Source organism: Zophobas morio, unplaced genomic scaffold (assembly GCF_036711695.1).
Source record: "Zophobas morio isolate AGI-343-1 ecotype UQ-CSIRO unplaced genomic scaffold, CSIRO_AGI_Zmor_V1 ptg000012l, whole genome shotgun sequence".
Taxonomy (NCBI): Eukaryota; Metazoa; Arthropoda; class Insecta; order Coleoptera; family Tenebrionidae; genus Zophobas; species Zophobas morio.
The window spans coordinates 10,557,500-10,578,040 of record NW_026972117.1 but is presented as its reverse complement, the minus strand read 5'-3'; the positions used below and the strand labels follow the sequence as shown (position 1 = coordinate 10,578,040).

At 34.9% G+C, this 20,541-nt stretch overlaps 2 protein-coding genes across 9 annotated transcripts in view; one reads left to right on the top strand and one right to left on the bottom strand.

Annotated features, from left to right (window-relative positions):
• LOC135127764 (neutral alpha-glucosidase AB) overlaps positions 1-20,541 on the bottom strand; it is a 100,802-nt gene that overhangs the window by 24,012 nt on the left and 56,249 nt on the right. The window lies entirely within an intron of this gene.
• The window catches only part of LOC135127768 (potassium voltage-gated channel protein Shaker), an 843,060-nt gene that overhangs the window by 789,763 nt on the left and 32,756 nt on the right, over positions 1-20,541 (top strand). For 7 of the 8 annotated variants that reach the window (XM_064054365.1, XM_064054366.1, XM_064054370.1 and 4 more), the window contains exons 2-3: positions 10,828-10,951; positions 17,301-18,210. In XM_064054365.1, coding sequence (XP_063910435.1) covers positions 10,828-10,951; positions 17,301-18,210 — 1,034 coding nt within the window. Of the gene's footprint in view, positions 1-10,496; positions 10,585-10,827; positions 10,952-17,300; positions 18,211-20,541 lie in introns of those variants that run through there. The other variant, XM_064054368.1, reaches the window with a different exon arrangement.

Below are 20,541 nucleotides of genomic sequence, written 5' to 3'. Positions count from 1 at the left end.
CCTTTAACAGAATGTGAAGAAAGAATCTCTGGAAGCCCTTGTGTCTTTTTTTGAGGAACGTGAAATAGTCCAGGACTCATAATGTCGTTTTTTGAAAAAAATTGGAAGAATTTCGGAACCCCCAGAATCGTTTTTTTTAATTTCATTAAATTTCGAGAACCCCTTAAGTTTTTTTTAAAGTATGTATAACAGTCTTGGGACTCCCTAGTGCCTTTTTTAAGACCAGCAAAAAATCCAAGGACCCCTAGTGTAAATTTTTGAAAACTTTAAAAGAATCTGGAGGGTCCCTATTTTTTTTTAACAATGTGAAAAAAGAATCTTGAGAACCACTAGTGTCGATTTTTGACAAAAATTTAAAGAATTTCTAGGGTTCCTAGTGACATTTTTAAAAAATGTGAAAGAATCTCGGGGGTCCCTAGTGTCTTTTTTGAGGAACGTGAAATAGTCCAGGACTCCTAAAGTCTTTTTCTGAAAAAATCCGAAAGAATTTCGGAAGCCCCCCCGAATCTTTTTTTTTTAATTTGAATAAATTTCGAGAACCACTAGTGTTTTTTTAAGTAAGTAAAACAGTCTTAAAGGTCTATAGTGCCCTTTTTTGAGAACACCAAAAAATCTACGGGCTAATAGTGCCTTTTTTTGAAAAACATTGAAAGAATCTTGGGAACTCCCAGTATCTTTTCTTTTTTTAATTTGAAATATTCTCGGGAACCGTTAGTGTCTTTTTTTTAAAGGACGCAAAACAATTTTGGAGCTCCCTAGTTCTTTTTAAAGAGTACCACAGAATCTTCGAACCCCTAGAGTCTTGTTTTGAAAAACATTGAAAAAATCTCGGGAGTCCCAAGTGTCTTTTTTAAAGAATTCGAAGAAAGAATCTCAGGAAGCCTTTTTAGGAACGTGAAACACTCCACGACTCCCAATGTCTTTCTTTTTAACCTGAAAGAATCTCGGAAACCCCCAGTATTTTTTTTTTGAAAAAAAATTTAAAAAATCTCGGAAACCCCTAGTACCTTTTTTTAAGAATACAAAAAAATCAGGGAGGCCCTAGTGTAAATTTTTTAAAATATTAAAAGAATCTCAAGGGTCCTTAGTCTTTTTTAGAAAATGTGAAAAAAGAATCTTCAGCTTTGAAAAAAATTTAAAGAATCTCTAGGGCCCCTAGTGCCATTTTTAAAGAATATGAAAGAATCTCAAGACCTCAAATTATCTTTTTTTTTTAATTTGAAAAAATTTTGGGAACCTCTAGTATTTTATTTAAGGAAGCAAAAAATCTAGGAGCCCCTAGTGTATTTTTATTCAAAAACATTGAAGAATGTGAAAGAATTTCGGGAACTCTCAGTATCTTTATTATTTTGAAAAATTTGAAAAAAATTCGGGAACTCATTGTGCCTCTTTTTAAAGGATGTCAAGCAATCTTAAGGCCCTAGTGTTGTTTTTAAGGATATCAAACAATCTAGGGAGCCCTAGCGTCTTTTTTTGAAAAACACTGAAAGAATCTCGGGGGTTCCTAACGTCTCTTTTAAAGAATGTGAAGAAAGATTCTAAGGAAGCCCTAGTGTCTTTTTTGAGGAACGTGAAATAGTCTAGGACTCCTAATGTCTTTTTTTTTAATTGAAAGAATTTCGCAAAACGGACAGAACCGTTTTTTTTTTAATTTGAAAAATATCTTTAGAACCCCTGGTGGTCTTTTTAAAGGACGTAAAACAGTCTTAAAAATCCCTAGTACCTTTTTTTAAAACTACCAAAAAATCTAGGGGCCCCTAGTGTGTTTTTCTGAAGAACATTGAAAAAATCTCAGAAACTCCCAGTATCCTTTTTTTTGAAAAATTTAAAACATTCTCGGGAACCCTTAGTGTCCTTTTTTTAAGATTTAAAACAATCTTGGGGTTCCCTAGTGTCTTTTTTTAAGAATACCACAGATTCTAGGGGCCACTAGTGTCTTGTTTTGAAAACATTGAAACAATCTCGGGGGTCCTTAGTGTCTCTTTTAAAGAATGTGAAAAAAGAATCTCAGGAAGCCCTAGTATCTTTTTTCAGGAACATGAAATGCTTCAGGACTCCTAATGTCATTTTTTGAAAAAATCTGAAAGAATCTCGGAAACCCCAAGTATCTTTTTTTTAAACTTTAAACAAATCTCGAGAACCCCTAGTGTCTTTTTAAAGGACGTAAACCAGTCTTAGGGGTCACTAGTGTCTTTTTTAAGAATACCAAAAAATCTAGGGTCCCCTAGTGTCTTTTTTTTTAAAACATTGAAAAAATCTTGGCAACTCCCAGTATCTGTAAGATTTAAAACAATCTCGGAAACCCTTAGTGTCTTTTTTTAAAGTACGTAAAACAATCTTTTTTCTAAGAATACCAAAAAATCTAGGAGCCCCTAGTGTCGTTTTTGAAAAAAATTAAAAGAATCTTAGGAGTCCCAAGTGTCCTTTTTGAAGAATGTGAAGAAAAGATCTCAGGAAGTCATAGTGTCTTTTTTTGAAAAAATCTGAAAAAATCTCGGAAACCCCCAGTATCTTTTTTTTTAAACTTTAAAAAAACTCGGGAACCCATAGTGTCTTTTTAAAGGACGTAAAACAATCTTAGGGGTCACTAGTGCCTTTTTTTAAGAATACCAAAAAAATCTAGGGGCCCCTACTGTCTTTTTTTGAAAAATATTGAAAAAATCTCATCAACTAAAAGTATCTGTAAGATTTAAAACAATCTCGGAAATCCTTAGTATCTTTTTTTAAGTACGTAAAACAATTTTGAGGCTTCCTAGTGTCTTTTTTTAAGAATACCAAAAAATTTAGGAGCCCCTAGTGTCTTTTTTGAAAAAAATTGAAAGAATCTCGGGAGTCCTAAGTATCTCTTTTGAAGAATCTGGAAAAAGGATCTCAGGAAGCTTTTATGTCTTTTATTTTGAGGAACGTGAAAGAATTTCTGGGACACCTAGTCCTTTTTTTGAAAAAGTTGTGATCTTTGAGGAATGTAAAAGAATTTCGGGGACTCCCAGTATCTTTTTTTTTATTTGAAAAAATCTCCTGAACCCCTAGTATTTTTTTAAGAACGTAAAACAATCTTTGGAACCCCTAGTGTTTTTCTGAAGAACTTGAGAAAATCTCCGTGACTCTTAATGTCTGTTTTTGAAAAAAAAAAAAAAATGAAATAAAACTCTCCTAGTGTCATTTTTAAAAAATATGAAAAACTTTTTGGAACTCCCAGTATCTTTTTTTTTAATTTGAAAGAATCGTGGGGCTCCCTAGTGTTTTTTTAAGAATACAAAAAAATCTAGAGGGCTCTACTGTCTTTTTTTTTAAAAAAAACCTCGGTGGTCCTTAATGTCTTTTTAAAGAAAGTGAAGGAAGAAATGGAGAAACCTTAGTATCTTTTTTTAAGAATGTGAAAGAATCTCTGGGACCCGTGGTCCTTTATTTGAAAAAAAATTTAAAAATCTCAGAAGTCCCTAACGCCTTGCATCTTTGTTTGAAAAACATTGAAAGAATCTCGGGAACCTCTAATGTCCTTTTTCTGGAAAACACCTAAGAAAAAGAAAGAGAAGAAGAAACAGAATAAGATACAGTAATAAAATACAGATGTTCTAAAAGCAAGTCATTCTTTAAACTTAACAATAGGTCGAAATTTTCCTTTTTTTAAGTATATTGTACGAATTAGTTAATTGATCCGGTAGTTTAGTTTGAATTTGAAATTTGTATTTTTGTTTTCTACGAGTTAGTGACCGCCAAGGTTACATGAAATTAAATATTAGTTTATCATTGGGGAGGTAAAAATGATTCGGCATTACTCGTTAACTAAAAAAACCAACACTAATAGAGAAATAAAAAATTATTATTTATAAAAACTTTATTATTCTGATTTTCAGACGCGACGTTTTTGTCCATTTTAACTTACTTTAAGTTGAAAACGAATTCTCCTCATGCATTTTAATCAACAGTTTTTTTGAAAATTCACTTAATTTAAGAAAATAGTTTCCTGTTTGCGCCACCACCGGAAACAGACTATCAATTTAAATTATTGCTAAATATACTTTTTGTGTACGTGTGTATAGGAAATGAAGCGAAACATTAGCAACCTACCACTACCTGTTTATATTGAAATTCTGCAGCTACTGAACGTTGTAAATATTTGAAAGAAAAATATAAATTCCAGTATTTCGAAAAATTCCTCAGCTTAAGCCGTCGATAACGACATCGTTAGACCACCAGGAAGGCCATTTTAGTCTGCTATTTTTACCAATACTAAAAACTTCTGAGACGCGTATAAATATAAACCCAACTTTTCCATGTAACTTTTTTATGGTTATATCCTTTATCATTTAGCTCATTAAAACGCTGAACTCCTGTCGAACTAGGAGCTTATTAAAAACTTATTAAATTTGTGCATCCCTGCTCGAAAAACCCTAACTAGGAAAGTCATCACATTCACGTCAGCCGAATCGATACAATTAGCGATATTTCCCCTGGACGTCTTCCTCAGCGACATACCGATAATTGTGCCGTGCCACCCTGAGCTGCACTCAATGCACATGTCAGTGTTGTTTTTGGAAGCAGTTGACGTAAATAAATGACAGTGTATTAACAGACTGTCGTTCATTCATGCTACACCCTATATTTAGCGCAGCGCTCGTTATCCCATTCGAAACTTCATTCTATCAAAGCCAACGTTGCAGGAATTCCATTAAATGCAACACATTACGAGTGGGATTTCCTCCAAACACTGCATAAAATACATTTTGAGCAAATTGTCCTTTTATGCAAACCGCAACCGTAAAAAATAATAACCTTATCTCGATCTAGGCGCTTTATTAAACAGCTCGGGAATAAGAAATGACGTAATGGTAGTTTCAGCGTGGTGTAAATCTGCGTCACACAAACATATTAAATCTTCTGCAGACGTGTATACTTCGTTCGGCTACAGCTAGTTTGTAAACTTAACGCTTGGGAGGTAATGAATTTACGTGACGTCATATGTCTCAATTTTAATTAATTCATATATCCGTAAGAAGTGAAGCGGTGTGGTTTTCGTCACGATAATGTGAACTAAAATTATAAAGTGAATGCGTAATGCCGATAGCTGCTTCCTCTGCGACCAGAGATTAGGTGGGAGTGGGAAATGGGGTATTCCTGCTAAAACGACGAAAAGAAAATATTGATATCTGCGATTTTTTGTAATTCGAACAAAAGGAAACTGAGCAAATCGGACTGTCAAGTTTAGAAAAATTTGTTTTCTAGTTTTTAGTCGAATGGATCTTGGATCTAGACTTTCGAGTAATAATTAATACAATTTTTAATAAGTTGATGTGTGCTGCTCACATTCGAGCCACTGACATATTTGGAAAAAATGTGTGAAACTAAACTAAACCAACAAAATTTTAAATGAGATAGAAAATATCATCAAATTTTGAAAAATTAAACGCGATAGAAAAAATCTGAAAATATTTTCAGAATCCTCATGTCGTAGGGCATAAGACAAAAAATTGTGAACCAGATATTTGAAGTACATAAAACATTAAGAGTTTCAAACAATTTTTAAAACTAAAAAAAAAGGTCATTAGGAGCCCCCAAGATTGTTCTAAATTGTTTAAAAAACCACCAGGAACCGAAAGCATTTTCCAAATTTTCTCAAAAATAAAAGACCAGGAGCCCTTCAAAATTCATTTAAATAAAAAAAAGACTGTAAAGGCCTCCAAGAATCTTTAAAATTCCGAAAAAAGTGACTAGAGATCTTTAAGATCCTTTCAGATTTTTAAGTAAAAAACTCCAAAAATTGTTTTCCAAATCGAAACACCAGGGCTTCTTTTAAATAAAAAAAAAAGTACAAGAACCCCCCACGATCATAAATTCTTTAAAAAAGGTTGTAGAGTCCTTCAAAATTTGTTCAAATTCTTTCGAAAGGTATACAAGTCTCCAAAATCCTTTATAATTTTTCAAAAAAAAGGCACTACGTGACTTCGAGATTGTTTCAAATTCTTTCAAAAACAAAACACAAATAGTCACCAAGACTCTTCTAAAACATTTAAAAAAGACACCAAGGACCGTCAGCATTTTTAAATTTTTTTCAAAAATAAAAAACCAGAAGCTCCTCAAGATTCTAGTGAATTAAAAAAAAAACAGAAACTTCCAAAATTCTTTTCAAAATAGCTGGCGATAGAAATTTTGAAGATAAAAAAGGGAAATTATTATTAATTTTTGTTTCAAGAATGTACCTACTCTGTAGTTTTTATATACTTACAGAAATGTTTAAAACTTGTTTATTTGAGACAATATTTGAGTCAGGACAGGCTAGGTGCATGAATAATAAGAAATAAATTTTATAGCAAATAGTAAACCAAAAAAAAATTACGATTAACGCTTTTTTTTCACATACAAGATTCTATTATTGGTTTCCACTCCCACTTGACAGAAGTACATAATTAGCCCCGCCCACCCACCCTCTCTCCATTTCAGTGATTGACCATCCAATCTGAATGAAATGAATGAGCTTAAATTGAGAAAAAATAAAATTAGTCGTTAGAATGAGAAGAGGGGAGTGGGCGGGGCTAGTACTTGCTAAGATAAGACTGATTTTGGCAAATCACATACCTTCCAAGAAAACAGAGGGTGGGTGGGCGGGTCTACTACTTGTTATGGTAAGACTGATTTTGGCACTTATGATATTTTCGACCATAAATTTTATAGGAAATAGTATAACAAAAGAAGTTACGATTAGCACTTTTTTTACTTTTTTCACATACAAGATTCTATTATTAGTTTCTACGCCCACTCGACAAAAATCTCAAGATTCTTTTAAATAAAAAAAAAAACATAAGAAGCCTCCACTTCTAATTTCTTTATAAAAAAGGCAGTAAGGTCCTGCAAGATTCTCTTTAATTTTTAAAAAAGGCACTAAGGACACCAAGATTCTTTCAAATTTTGTTCCAAACTAAGACACCAAGAGCCCCCAAGATCCTATAATATTTTTCAAAGAACAACACGTAGAGCCCTTAAGATTCTTTCAATTTCTTAAAGAAAAAAGACACTAGGGGCTTTAGAGATTCGTTCAAATTCTTTCACAAACAAGACATTTTTTCTAAACTATAAGAACAGAGAAAACTATTTTTTTTTTTTTTAAATCAAAACAAGCACATCCAGATTCTTTTAACTTGAAAGAAAGACAAAAGACGTCCCAAAAATTCTGCTAAATTGGTAAAAATTTTCGTTGAAATTCTTAAAAAAGATATTAAAAGCCCCAGGACACTCCTAAATCCTTAAAAAAAAAGCAGCAGGGTTCTCTAAGATTCTTTGAAAATTCTTTAAAAAAATACACTAGGGGCCTTCGAGATGCCCTCAAATAGTTTTAAATTCTTAAAAAAGACACTAGATTTTTTTTTCAAAAGTAAAGGACCAGGAGCTCCTCAAAATTCTTTTAAATAAAAAAAATTATACTATAAACTACCAAAATTCTTTTCAATTCGTTTAGAAAAAAATAAACAACACTAGGTGCCCCCAAAATTCTGTAAGATTCTTGAAAAACGACCCCAAAATTCTTTCAGTTTTTTCATAATCAAATCACCGAGCTTCCAGATTCTATTAAATTAAAAGAAAACAACGTAAGAGGTCCCAAAAATTTTTCCAAATTGGTAAATAAACAGGAGGAAATTCCAAGATTTTTTCAAATTCTTTAAAAAGACATAAGAAGCCCCCATGACAATTCTAAATTCTGAAAAAATGCAGGTGGGTCCTCTAAGATTTTTTCAAAATTCTTTAAAAATGGACGCTATGAACGTCAATTTTTTTTCTCAAAAATAAAACACCAAGAGCCTCCAAGATCCTTAAAAACTAAGAAAAGACATTGGGAACCCCCAGGATTCTTTAATATTTTTCAAAAGACAACACCAAGGGCTCCCAAGATTCTTTCAAATTCTTTCAAGAACAAAACACTAAAAGCCTCCAAGATAGTTGTAAATTCTTAAAAAAGACACTGGGAACATTTTTTCGAAAATAAAAGAGCAGAATCTCTCAAAATTCTTTTAAATATAAAAAGCCACCAAAAACTCCCCAAATTCCCTTCAATTGAAAAAAACCCCAAGATTCTTTCAATATTTTTCAAAATAAAAACACCAGGAATACCCGGACTCTTAAAAAAAAGGATATAAGAGGTCCCCAAAATTCTTCAGTTCGTTCAGGAAAAGAGACTCTATGGCTTTTCAAGATTCTTTCAGATTCTTAAAAAATAAAGAACTGCAAGATTATTTCAATTTTTTTTTTCAAAATCAAAACACCAAGAACTCCCAAGACTTTTTAAAATTAAAAAGAAAGACATAAAACGTCTCCAAAACTCGTCCAAACTCTTAAAAAAAGATACTAGAAACTTGCAAAATTATTTCAAGATCGTTAAGAAAAAAAGACACCTTCAAGATTAATTTTCAGATTCTTAAATATAAAAGTCCCCAAGATTCTTTCATTTTTTTTTTTTTTGTTAAATCAAAACACCAGAGATCCCCAAAATTCTTTCAAATTTTAAAAACAATACTAAAAACGCCCAAAATTCTTTACAATTCGTTTAGAAAAAAAACAGCACTAAAAACCCTGAAATTTTTTTCAGAATTTTGAAAAAACCCCAAGATTCTTTCAATTTTTTCCAAAATAAAAACACCAGGAATCCCAGGACTCTTAAAAAAAAGGATATAAGAGGTCCCCAAAATTCTTCAGTTCGTTCAGAAAAAGAGACACTATGGCCTTTCAAGATTCTTTCAGATTCTTAAAAAATAAGAAACTGCAAGATTATTTCAATTTTTTTTTTCAAAATCAAAACACCAAGAACTCCCAAGATTTTTTAAAATTAAAAAGAAAGACATAAAACGTCTCCAAAACTCGTCTAAACTCTTAAAAAAAGATATAGAAACTTACAAAATTATTTCAAGATCGTTAAGGAAAAAAACACTTTCAAGATTAATTTTCAGATTCTTAAATATAAAAGTCCCCAAGATTCTTTCATTTTTTTTTTTTGTTAAATCAAAACACCAGAGATCCCCAAAATTCTTTCAAATTCTAAAAACAATACCAGAAACTCCCAAAATTCTTTACAATTCGTTTAGAAAAAAAAACTGCACTAAAGACCCTCAAATTTTTTTCAGATTTTTGAAAAAACCCCAAGATTCTTTCAATTTTTTTCAAAATAAAAACACCAGGAATCCCCGGACTCTTCAGCTCGTTCAGAAAAAAAGACACTATGGCCTTTCGACATTTTTTCAGATTCTTGAAAAATAAAGGACTTCAAGATTATTTCAATTTTTCTTTTCAAAATCAAAACCCCAGGAACTCCTAAGATTTTTTAAAATAAAGAAAAAGACAAAACGTCAAATTCTAAAAATAATACTAGAAACTCCCAAAATTATTGGTAATTCGTTTAGAAAAAAAATCACGAAAGGACCTCAAGTTTTTTTTTCAGATTTTTGAAAAAAGCCCATGATTGTTTCAACTGTTTTCACAACACCAAGCACCTCCAGATTCTTTTAAATTAAAAAACGACGTAAAAGGTCCCCGAAACTATTCTAAATTCTTAAAAAAAAACAACAGTAGGAATCCCCAACATTGTCCCAAATTCTTAAAAAAGGCACTAGAAATCCCCAAGATTCGTTCAATTTTTTTCAAAATAAAAGCGCCAGGAACCCCCAGACTCTTTAAAAAAAAGAATATAAGAGGTTCCCAAAATTCTTCTCAGTTCGTATGGAAAAAGGGACACTATGACCTTTCAAAGACACTAGGAACCAAAAGCATCTTTCCAATTTTTTCAAAAATAAAAAACCAGGAGCCCCTCAAGATTCCTTTAAAATATAAACTCCCAAAACTCTTTTGAATACGTTCAGGAAAAAAAACCGTACACTAGGAGCCTCGAAGATCCTTTATAAGCCTCAAGGATTCCTTAAAATTCTTAAAAAAGGCATTAGAAACTCCGAGATTTTTCCAAACAATTTTAAAAATAAAGCTCTAAAGGCCTCGGCACTGTTTCTTTTTTTTCAAAAATTTCCAAAATAGACAAAAAGAGAATCTAGTAGAAGTAGTTATGAGGAAGATGTTTCAAATTTTGATTGAAATTTCCAAAATTTCGCCCCCAGTCGTATTACCAATTTTTGACTGACCACTTTAATTTCGAAAAGATTTATACTCTAGTAAAATTGAAACAAATCTATAGTTTGTTCATTTTCTGCTAATCGTGCTAAACTCGGATAACGATATCGTGTTTTCGAGCCAGCGTCATCAAATTAAAAAATGACGACCGCCGTACAAACTAATGTAAGTCCGTGTCATTTCGGAATGCACCATCAATTACCGGCAAACCCGCTCTCGTTATTTAAATGAAGCGACTTTTTGTTGCTGGTGCAATAACAATCATGTTTTTAGTACGACGCTCGTGCCAAAAGAACGTAACTCCCAATTATCACGTGAACTTTTTACCCTGTGTGTTATCAGTCGCTTCCTCCGTATTTATATGCGTCAAGAAATGTTATCACTCGTAGTCGGCTCCATCGCCATTACGGTATGAGTGACAATGACGACAAATTGCTGCGAACTTGCTTTACATACGTTCCATATCGGCAAAAAAGAACGGTAATAAAAGCTGAGCAACGCGAAAAACTTATCTGTTTATTTCACACCTAACCTTTACACCTCCACCTCGGCATTCTTGCGCGGAGCCAATTTAGATCCGAATGTTTCAATAAATAGTTTTTATTTGATCGCTTTGTTGACATGGAAGTTTGGGAGTTGTCGAGGTGCTGCACGGGTTTGCATGCTCGTGCGAGTATGGAGTTGGTGGCGGGAGTTTGTTTTTTGAAAATTTTTTCCTTTCAGGTCGCTGCCCAAGCTCAGCAGCCAGGAAGAGGACGGGCACACCCCCCACTCCCAGTTCACTGGCGTAGCCCACTTTGAGCCCATCCCGCACGACCACGACTTTTGTGAGAGAGTCGTGATAAACGTAAGTCGAAAATAACTCAATCACGACAGAATCAACACTCGCACGACAAATTAAGTCCATCCACGACAAAATGACAAAATGCACGACCTACGTAATCGTTCTGTAGTGCATTTTACCTATTTTGTCATTTATCGCTTTTGCCCAGTAATTTCAACTTGTCGTCAAACTCAGCTTTCGCCGCACACTTTTGTCGCATTTGGTAGAGGGGCCTGACAAAATATGGAACAGCTGCCGCTAGCGGTGGATTTTGACAAAGCAGACTAATTTACTTTTGTTCTGGCTCCTATTTGTCTCGGTTATTTTTATTTGTCCACCTATACGTTTAATTTTATCTATTATCCCTATCTGCCGGTTTAATTTAGTGGCGTGTCTGCTTTATCTCAAACGCATAGCCTTGATTTTTGTGCTGAATGTTCACCACACACAATGCAATAGTTGCTAGGTTCCATAAAATTCACGTGCTACTTTACGCTGTCGTGTGGATTTACCAGGTCTTGGTATTCCATTCGTTTTTGTTTTTTCGTACTTTTAAGAGTGTTATTTAAATTTTATTTCCTTAAAAAAAATTTATTGTTTGGTGTCTTGGTGACATTTATGAATAAGATGTTTAGACGCGAGTCATCAGTAAATGTTGTCTTGGTATAAATTTGGGTTATCTTTATACAGGGTGAAAGTTTGAAATTTTTCATCGATTTTTTTTCTTGGATTAAAATTGTCACCTAGTTATTTTTTTTATTTCACAATATAACCTTAATAGAAAACTAGGTTATGTTATGTCAACAAGAATTAAACCCTTTCAAATAACAATTTATATATCCAAACTGTCAACATCTAACCAAGATCGACGATAACTTCCTTCGATTCCTCAAATAGTCGTGAACATAAATAATAAAATAATTTTTGTACTCCTAAGTCCCATTTTTCCCGCATTGCTAAACTACTTAATCTCTTCTTTTTCACTCCTACTTTCTATTCTCTCTCTTCCGCTGTCTCTACTTCTCGCTCCCTCTTTACTTTTTTCTCTCATTCTGTATTCTGTATGTATTTGTATCATTTTCTTTCCAGCGCAACTCGACATCCATAATTTTCCTGAGTCCGTTTTTCCCGCGTCTATCTTCTGTAATCATTTATTGTACTCTACTTGAATACCATTTTTTATTAGGTACTACCTTACATACAGGGGCAGATGGGACCATCTAGAAATCGGGAATTTTCCTGAGGCACTGGTAGCCGGTGACCGAATCCAAATTTTATATCCTTTTAAACAAAATACAATTTCGGCTTTTCATGCGCCGGTCTAAGTTTTTTCCGCGCTGGTTCAGGAGGTTCCAAGCACCCCTGATCACGGGACTCCGAAATTCTATAAAATGACTTCAAAAACAAGACACGGCATCTGCGAAATTCTTTCAAACTACTTCAAAAACAAACCAAAGGGGTTAGCAAGTTTCTTTCAAACTACTCCAAAAACCGGACACACGGGATCCCCAAGATTCTTTCAAACTACTTCAAAAACAAGGCTCAAATGATCCTGAGATTGTTTCAAATTGCTTCAAGTCAAAAACGAGGCGCAAATGATTCTGAGATTGTTTCAAATTGGTTCAAGAAAAATACACAGGAATATCCCGAAATTATTTCAAATTACTTCAAAAACGAGACTCCAGAGGTCCTCGAGGTTCTTTCAAACTTCTTCAAAACCCAGATACAAGAGGTCCCCAAGATTCTTTCAACCTACCTCAAAAACCAGCCACAAGCGGTCCTCAAGATCCTTTCCAACCACTTCAAAACCAAAACAAAAGTGGACTCCGAGATCCTTTCAATCTACTTTAAAATCAGGCACAAGATTTCCCCAATATTCTTTCAAATTACTTCAAAAATTAGGCACGAGTGGTCCTCGAGATTCTTTCAAACTACTTCACAAACCAGACAAAAGAGGTCCCGGAGATTTTTTCAAACTACTTCAAAAACCAGGCCCAAGAGGTCCTCAAGATTCTTTCCAACTATGTACTTCAAAACCAAAACAAAAGGGGTTTCCGAGATTCTTTCAAATTACTTCCAAAACAAACACAACGAGTCCCCGAGATTGTCTCAAACTACTTAAAATACAAAACAAACGGAGTTTCTCGAGATTCTTTGAAACAACTTCAAAAACCAGGCCCACGAGGTCCTCAAGATTCTTTCCAACTATGTTCTTCAAATCCAAAACAAAAAGGGTTACCGAGATTCTTTCAAATTACTTCAAAAACAAACACAAGAAGTCCCGAGGTTGTCTCAAACTACTTCAAATAAAAAACAAAACGGAGTTTCTCGAGATTCTCTGAAACCTACTTCAAAAACAGGCACAAGAGATCCCTAATATTCTTTCAAATTACTTCAAAAATCACGCACGAGTGCTCCCCGAGATTCTTTCAAACTACTTCACAAACCAGACAAAAGAGGTCCCGGAGATTTTTTCAAACTACTTCAAAAACCAGACACAAGAGGTCCTCAGATTCTTTCCACCTATGTACTTCAAAACCAAAACAAAATGGGTTTCCGAGACTCTTTCAAATTACTTCAAAAACAAACACAAGGAGTCCTCGAGAATCTCTCAGACTACTTCAAATACAAAACAAAACGGAGTTTCTCAAGATTCTTTGAAATCTACTTCAAAAACAGGCACAAGAGATCTATAATATTTTTTCAAATTATTTCAAAAATCAGGCACGAGTGCTCCTGGAGATTTTTTCAAACTACTTCACAAACCAGACAAAAGAGGTCCCGGAGATTTTTTCAAACTACATCAAAAACCAGGCCCAAGAGGTCCTCAAGATTCTTTCCAACTATGTACTTCAAAACCAAAACAAAAGGGGTTTCCGAGATTCTTTCAAATTACTTCAAAAACAAACACAACGAGTCCCCGAGATTGTCTCAAACTATTTCAAATACAAAACAAAACGGAGTTTCTCGAGATTCTTTGAAACCTACTTCAAAAACAGGCACAAGAGATTCCTAATATTCTTTCAAATTACTTCAAAAATTAGGCACGAGTGGTCTCCGAGATTCCTTCAAACTACTTCAAAAACTAAATACAAGAGGTCCTCAGATTCTTTCCACCTATGTACTTCAAAACCAAAACAAAATGGGTTTCCGAGACTCTTTCAAATTACTTCAAAAACGAACACAAGGAGTCCCCGAGATTCTCTCAAACTACTTCAAATACAAAACAAAGGAAGTTTCTCGACATTCTTTGAAACTACTTCAAAAACAGGCACAAGAGATCCCCACTATTCTTTAAAATTACTTCAAAAATCAGGCATGAGGGGTCCCCGAGATTCTTTCAAACTACTTCACAAAACAGACAGAAGACGTCCCGGAAATTCTTTCAACCTACTTCAAAAACAATACACAAGTGGTCCTGAGATTCTTTTAAACTACCTCAAAAACAAAGCAAAAGCGGTCCCCGAGATTATTTCAAACTACTTTAAAAACAACACAAGGAGACCCCAGATTCATTCAAACTACTTCAAAAACCAGGCAGAAGAGGTCCCCAAGATTCTTTCCAACAATGTACTTTAAAACCAAAATAAAAGGGGTCCGCGGGATTGTTTCAAAATATTTCAAAACCCAAACACAAGAGGTCTCGAGATTCTTTCAAACTACTTCAAAAAGAAAACAAACAGAATTCTCGAAATTCTTTACAACTCAACTACTTGAAAATCGGGCACAAGAGATCCCCAATATTCTTTAAAATTACTTCACAAACCAGAAGTGGTCCCGGAAACTCTTCCAAACTACTTCAAAAACAAGATACAAGTGGTTCTGAAATTCTTTCAAATTGCTTCAAGAACAACACTGTAAGGGGCCAGAGATTCTTTCAAACTAATTCAAAAACAAAAGTGGCCCCCGAAATTCTTTCAAAAATTACTTCAAAACTCAGACACGAAGTATCCCGAAGATTTGTTCAAACTACTTCAAAAACCAGATAGAAGAGGTCCCTGAGATTCTTTCAAACTACTTCAAAAACAAGACACAAGTAGTCCTGAAATTCTTACAAATTAGTTTAAGAAGAATACACAGAAAAATCCCCGAGATTCTTTCAAATTACTTCAAAAACAAGACACAAATTGTCCCCGAGAATCTTTCAAATGACTTCAAAAACAAACACAAGGAGTCCCCAAGATTCTCTCAAACTACTTCAATTACAAAAAAAGCGGAGTTTCTCGAGATTCTTTGAAACTACTTCGAAAACAGGCACAAGAGATTCCCAATATTCTTTCAAATTACTTCAAAAATCAGTCACGAGTGGTCCCTGAGATTTTTTCAAACTAATTCAAAAACAAAAGTGGCCCCCGAAATTCTTTCAAAAATTACTCCAAAACCCAGACACAAAGTATCCCCAAGATTTGTTCAAACTCTTCAAAAACTAGACACAAGAGGTCCCTGAGATTCTTTCAAACTACTTCAAAAACAAGACACAAGTAGTCCTGAAATTCTTACAAATTACTTTAAGAAGAATACACAGAAAAATCCCCGAGATTCTTTCAAATTACTTCAAAAACAAGACACAAATGGTCCCCGAGATTCTTTCAAATTAGTTCAAAAATCAGGCACGAAGGGTCCCTGAGATTCTTTCAAACTACTTCAAAAACAAAAGGGGTCCGCGGGATTCTTTCAAAATATTTCAAAACCCAGACATAAGAGGTCTCGAGATTATTTCAAAGTACTTCAAGAGCAAAACAAAAGTAGCCCCCGAAATGCTTTCAAAAATTACTTCAAAACCCAGACACAAAATATCCCCAAGACTTGTTCAAACTACTTCAAAAACCAGACACAAGTGATTCTGAAATTCTTTCAAATTGCTTCAAGAACAATACTGCAAGATCCCCGAGATTCTTTCAAATTACTTCAAAAACAATATACAAGAGGTCGCCGAAATTTTTTCAAAACACTTCAAAAACAAAAAAAAGGGGTCCCTGAGATTCGTTCGAACTACTTCAAAAACAAGACACAACTATTCCTGAAATTCTTTCAAATTGCTTCAGAAACAATACACAGAAAAATCCTGGAGATTCTTTCAAATTACTTCAAAAACAAGACACAAGTGGTCCCCAGATTCTTTCAAACTATTTCAAAAACAAAGAAAAAAGGATCCCCAAGATTCTTTCAAATTACTTCAAAAATCAGGCGCGGGAGGTCCTCGAGATTCTTTCAAACTATTTCACAAACCAGACACAAATGGTACCAGAGATTCTTTCAAACTACTTCAAAAACAAGACACAAGTGGCTCTGAAATTCTTTCAAATTTCTTCAAGAACAACATTGTAAGGTCTCAGAAATTCATATAAACTACTTCAAAAACAAAACAACAGCTGCCCCCGAAATTCTTTCAAAAATTACTTCAAAATCAGACACATAGAGTATCCTCAAGATTTTTTCAACCTACTTCAAAAACCAGACACAAGGGGTCCCTGAGATTCTTTCAAATTACTTGAAACACAAGACATCGCGATCAGAGACGAAAACGGCCATCTAGAATTTTCCAGAAGCGCCAATACCAGAGTCCAATTATATATACTTTTAAATGAAGTAAAATTTCGACCTTTCGGGCGCCCGTCCAAATTTTTCCCGCGCTAGTTCAGCAGGTCCAATCCGCCCCTGCTTATATGTGTTCCTTCCATACCCCTCTAATAATTTTTCCGTTTCTTTTCATATACTTGAAGCATAGCCGTTCTATCTACAAGAGTCATCTGAAAAATTCGCATTCTATCCCTGACTGTCTTTAAAGTTTGCCATTTTTCAATATAATCTAGTACAACTAATGCCTGTAGACCAAGGATAGAAGGTAATAATTCTTTGAATAATATTACGTCGGCAAATATTGCTCTAAAATAAAAAAATAACACCCACATTTACCCATTCATGGCTTTTACTGCTACTTTTAGTTGAAAATGACTGATGATCTGGTCACGCAGGAGAATATTGGCGTGATTTTTCTAAAAAACCATTTTTAATTATCAAAAGATTTCTGCTGCCTCTTAGACTTTCTTGGAAAGCGAGAAATATCTACTACGCTAATGAAAATTTCGAAAACCCTAAGTTATTTTTCACTGCTCACCAAACTGTTTTATTTTACCATCCAAAAGAACTTATTTGCTTCATCCAGAGTTTACTTTTGTCGATCCGACCTTAAAAAATTGACAACCGTGCATTTAGGTTTAGTAGGGAGGTCAATCGTTAGGGTAAAACTGGGAGTGTGGTCATTCCACTGTTATCTAGAGAAAAAAATCCTGTCGGATTGAGTGTACTATAGCGTAGTAAGATGAATTTGTGTGCGATTTAGTCTGATGTCTTGTATTGTTTTCTGCAACAGGTCAGCGGCCTCCGGTTCGAGACGCAACTTAGAACGCTAAATCAGTTTCCTGACACGCTGCTAGGAGATCCGGCACGCCGCATCCGCTACTTCGACCCGCTTCGCAATGAGTACTTCTTCGACAGAAACCGGCCCTCCTTCGACGCCATCCTGTACTACTACCAGAGCGGCGGTCGCCTGCGCCGCCCCGTCAACGTGCCGCTGGACGTCTTCTCCGAGGAGATCAAGTTCTACGAGCTGGGCGAGCTGGCGATCAACAAGTTCCGCGAGGACGAGGGCTTCATCAAGGAGGAGGAGAAGCCGCTGCCGTCGCACGAGTTCCAGCGCAACGTCTGGCTGCTGTTCGAGTACCCCGAGTCGTCGCAGGCGGCGCGCGTCGTCGCCATCATCTCCGTGTTCGTTATCCTGCTGTCTATCGTTATCTTCTGCCTGGAAACGCTGCCCGAGTTCAAGCACTACAAGGTGTTCAACACGACAACCAACGGCACCAAGATAGAGGAGGACGAGGTGCCGGACATCACGGACCCGTTCTTCCTCATAGAGACCATTTGCATCATCTGGTTCACGTTCGAACTGTCCGTGCGCTTCCTGGCGTGTCCCAACAAGCTGCATTTCTTCCGGGACGTCATGAACTTTATCGATATCATCGCCATCATTCCGTACTTTATCACTTTAGCCACCGTTGTGGCAGAGGAGGAGGACACGTTGAACCTGCCACGTGCGCCTGCTAACCCGCAAGACAAAAGCACCAACCAGGCCATGTCGCTGGCCATTCTTCGTGTCATTCGGCTCGTGCGAGTCTTCCGCATCTTCAAACTTAGCCGGCATAGTAAGGGCCTGCAGATCCTAGGGCGCACGCTTAAAGCCAGTATGCGCGAATTAGGCTTGCTCATCTTCTTCCTATTCATAGGTGGGTACGACCTACTACTTCTCCTAATCACCGTCTTGCCACTCTCTCTTTCAGCTACTCTATACTACTTTCTTTGTTTTTTAACAACCGACACGATACCTTCTAGATGTTGTCCTCTTAGACTTGTTTCAGAACCGCTAGCGATTGTGACTGTAGAAACCACGGTAACTTTATGTCCACTTCACTCACTAACTACCATAATCAAGCAAATACACGATCGAGAGGTCCGAACCGTGTGCGACAATCGCTTCAATTTATCACAACAAAAATTGATCTCTTCGTTATCTTGAAATTCAAAATTTCTAAACCTTGTCATAACCGAAGAAATTAGACAACAGATCGTTAAATAAGACGAAGAACACGGTTTGAATCCATTATAAAAGACATGATTTACTCAAATTGATAAAAATCACTTAGGAAAAACATATGCAAGTTCAAGAGATTTAAGAGATAAAGGTGCGTCACAAAATACAGGCAGTCACTAATGAATTCACCTGAAGCAAATGTTTCCTGGATTTAACTTCGAATTGGTGGGTAGCAGGTGCCATTATATCGTCGGTAAGAATAAAAATTTTATTGAATCCCTAGAAATTCTCGTGTATCTGTGATTTGAAGAATAGTTATACTAATTTTGCTTGAGGATACACGAGTTCAGAAGATCTTATACTCTACTTGGGAAATGATCAAGTTCTATGTTTAACTTATTGTGCATACTTAAAACATATACATATTGTTTCATCTCTGAACGTAGCGCCATCTTGATTAAGCAACTAGTCAAAATTCCCCCAGTTTTTCTTGTAAGGTTATGTTATACATTTTGCGACAAGAGTTTTGACATTTATTTACAAAATAATACGCTTGTCATTTTTTTTTAAACGATCGAGTTGCCCACGCTAGGGCAACTTATATTTGGCGGTTTTTTTTCTTAATATACAGAGCCATCTATAAAAAACTTAAAACATCCATAAAATGGTTTTTGCAAAGAAATATGGATTTTGCAACTATGGGGCGGAGTCTAATTGCAAAATCGATATTTCCTTATACAAATTTTCCATTTTCAACATGTTTTAAGTTTCTTGGTATGAAAAGAAGTCTACACATATTAAATCAAAAATGCAAAATGTAAGCCGGCCCACGTGTCCACCTCAACTGTAATGATTTTTTTTTATTCGGCGGAAACCAAGAGGATGGAGCTTAACTGCAAAATACTTATTTCTTTACAAGAAATTAAAACATGTTTTTGAGTATCGTGTTGTTCAAAGAATACTATGTATATTAAGAAAATGGAGGCAAAATATATACCCCGCCCACCCACCCCGTCTCAATTGTGATGAATTTTTTATTCTTAGAAACTTAAAACACGTTTAAAATGTTTAAAATGGTAAATTCTTGTAGACAAATATGGATCTTTCAATTAAGCCCCGTCGTTCGAGCTGACAACGAACCAAAAATTCATTACAATTAAGAATTCAGATTGGCGTGGGTATTAGTGGGGTCCAATCTTTGTTTTTAATTTCTCGTAGAGAAATAAGCATTTTGCAGTTTAGCTCCGCCCCCTTAACTCACGACGAATAAAATCATCACAATTGAGATGGGGCGGGTGGGCGGGGCTACATTTTGCCTTTTTTTTCTTAATAATAATAATTAATTATATACTTCAGTAAAACCGTGAAAGTAACTAAAAACAAAAGAATAAATATCACCCTAATTTGTATTAATTGTTGAAATAAATGTCAATGTCTCTGCCACAAATTGAGGTTAAACTAATTAAACTACGCCCTACGTCTTCACATCTTTTGTTTTATGTACAATTTCAAAAATGTCTGCGTTGATTTTGTCCTTTAAAACGTCACAATTTTTATCAAAAATAAACGTGGCAACATTGCTTTTTGTTAATAATAACTATAAACAAAATGGTGGTTAGAAAAAAAAAATTCCCGTGTGATACGGGAGTTTGTTTGGCACAATCGAACGCCACTGGTGGTGAATTTTTGAAAAAAAAAAGATTTTTAAAGATCAACATAGACATAGAGGTCTTTCAACAAATTTGTATCATTTTAAAAGATCACTAAATGACATGTTTGTCAATTTTTCAAGCTACTAGATCAATAATCAATCAATCTATTTTATTGAATAACTTTTTAAGTATTATTTTAGAATATTGGCTGCTTTTGATATACACCTAGTGTTCCATAAAAAAAAATAAAACTGACGTCATTTCCGGTTCTACTGGAAGTGATAATAAAAATATGAGGTTGCTATCACATAGATCCTTCCAAATGATACAAATTTGCTCAAAGAATTACAGGTTTATCTTTAAGAATAAAAAAG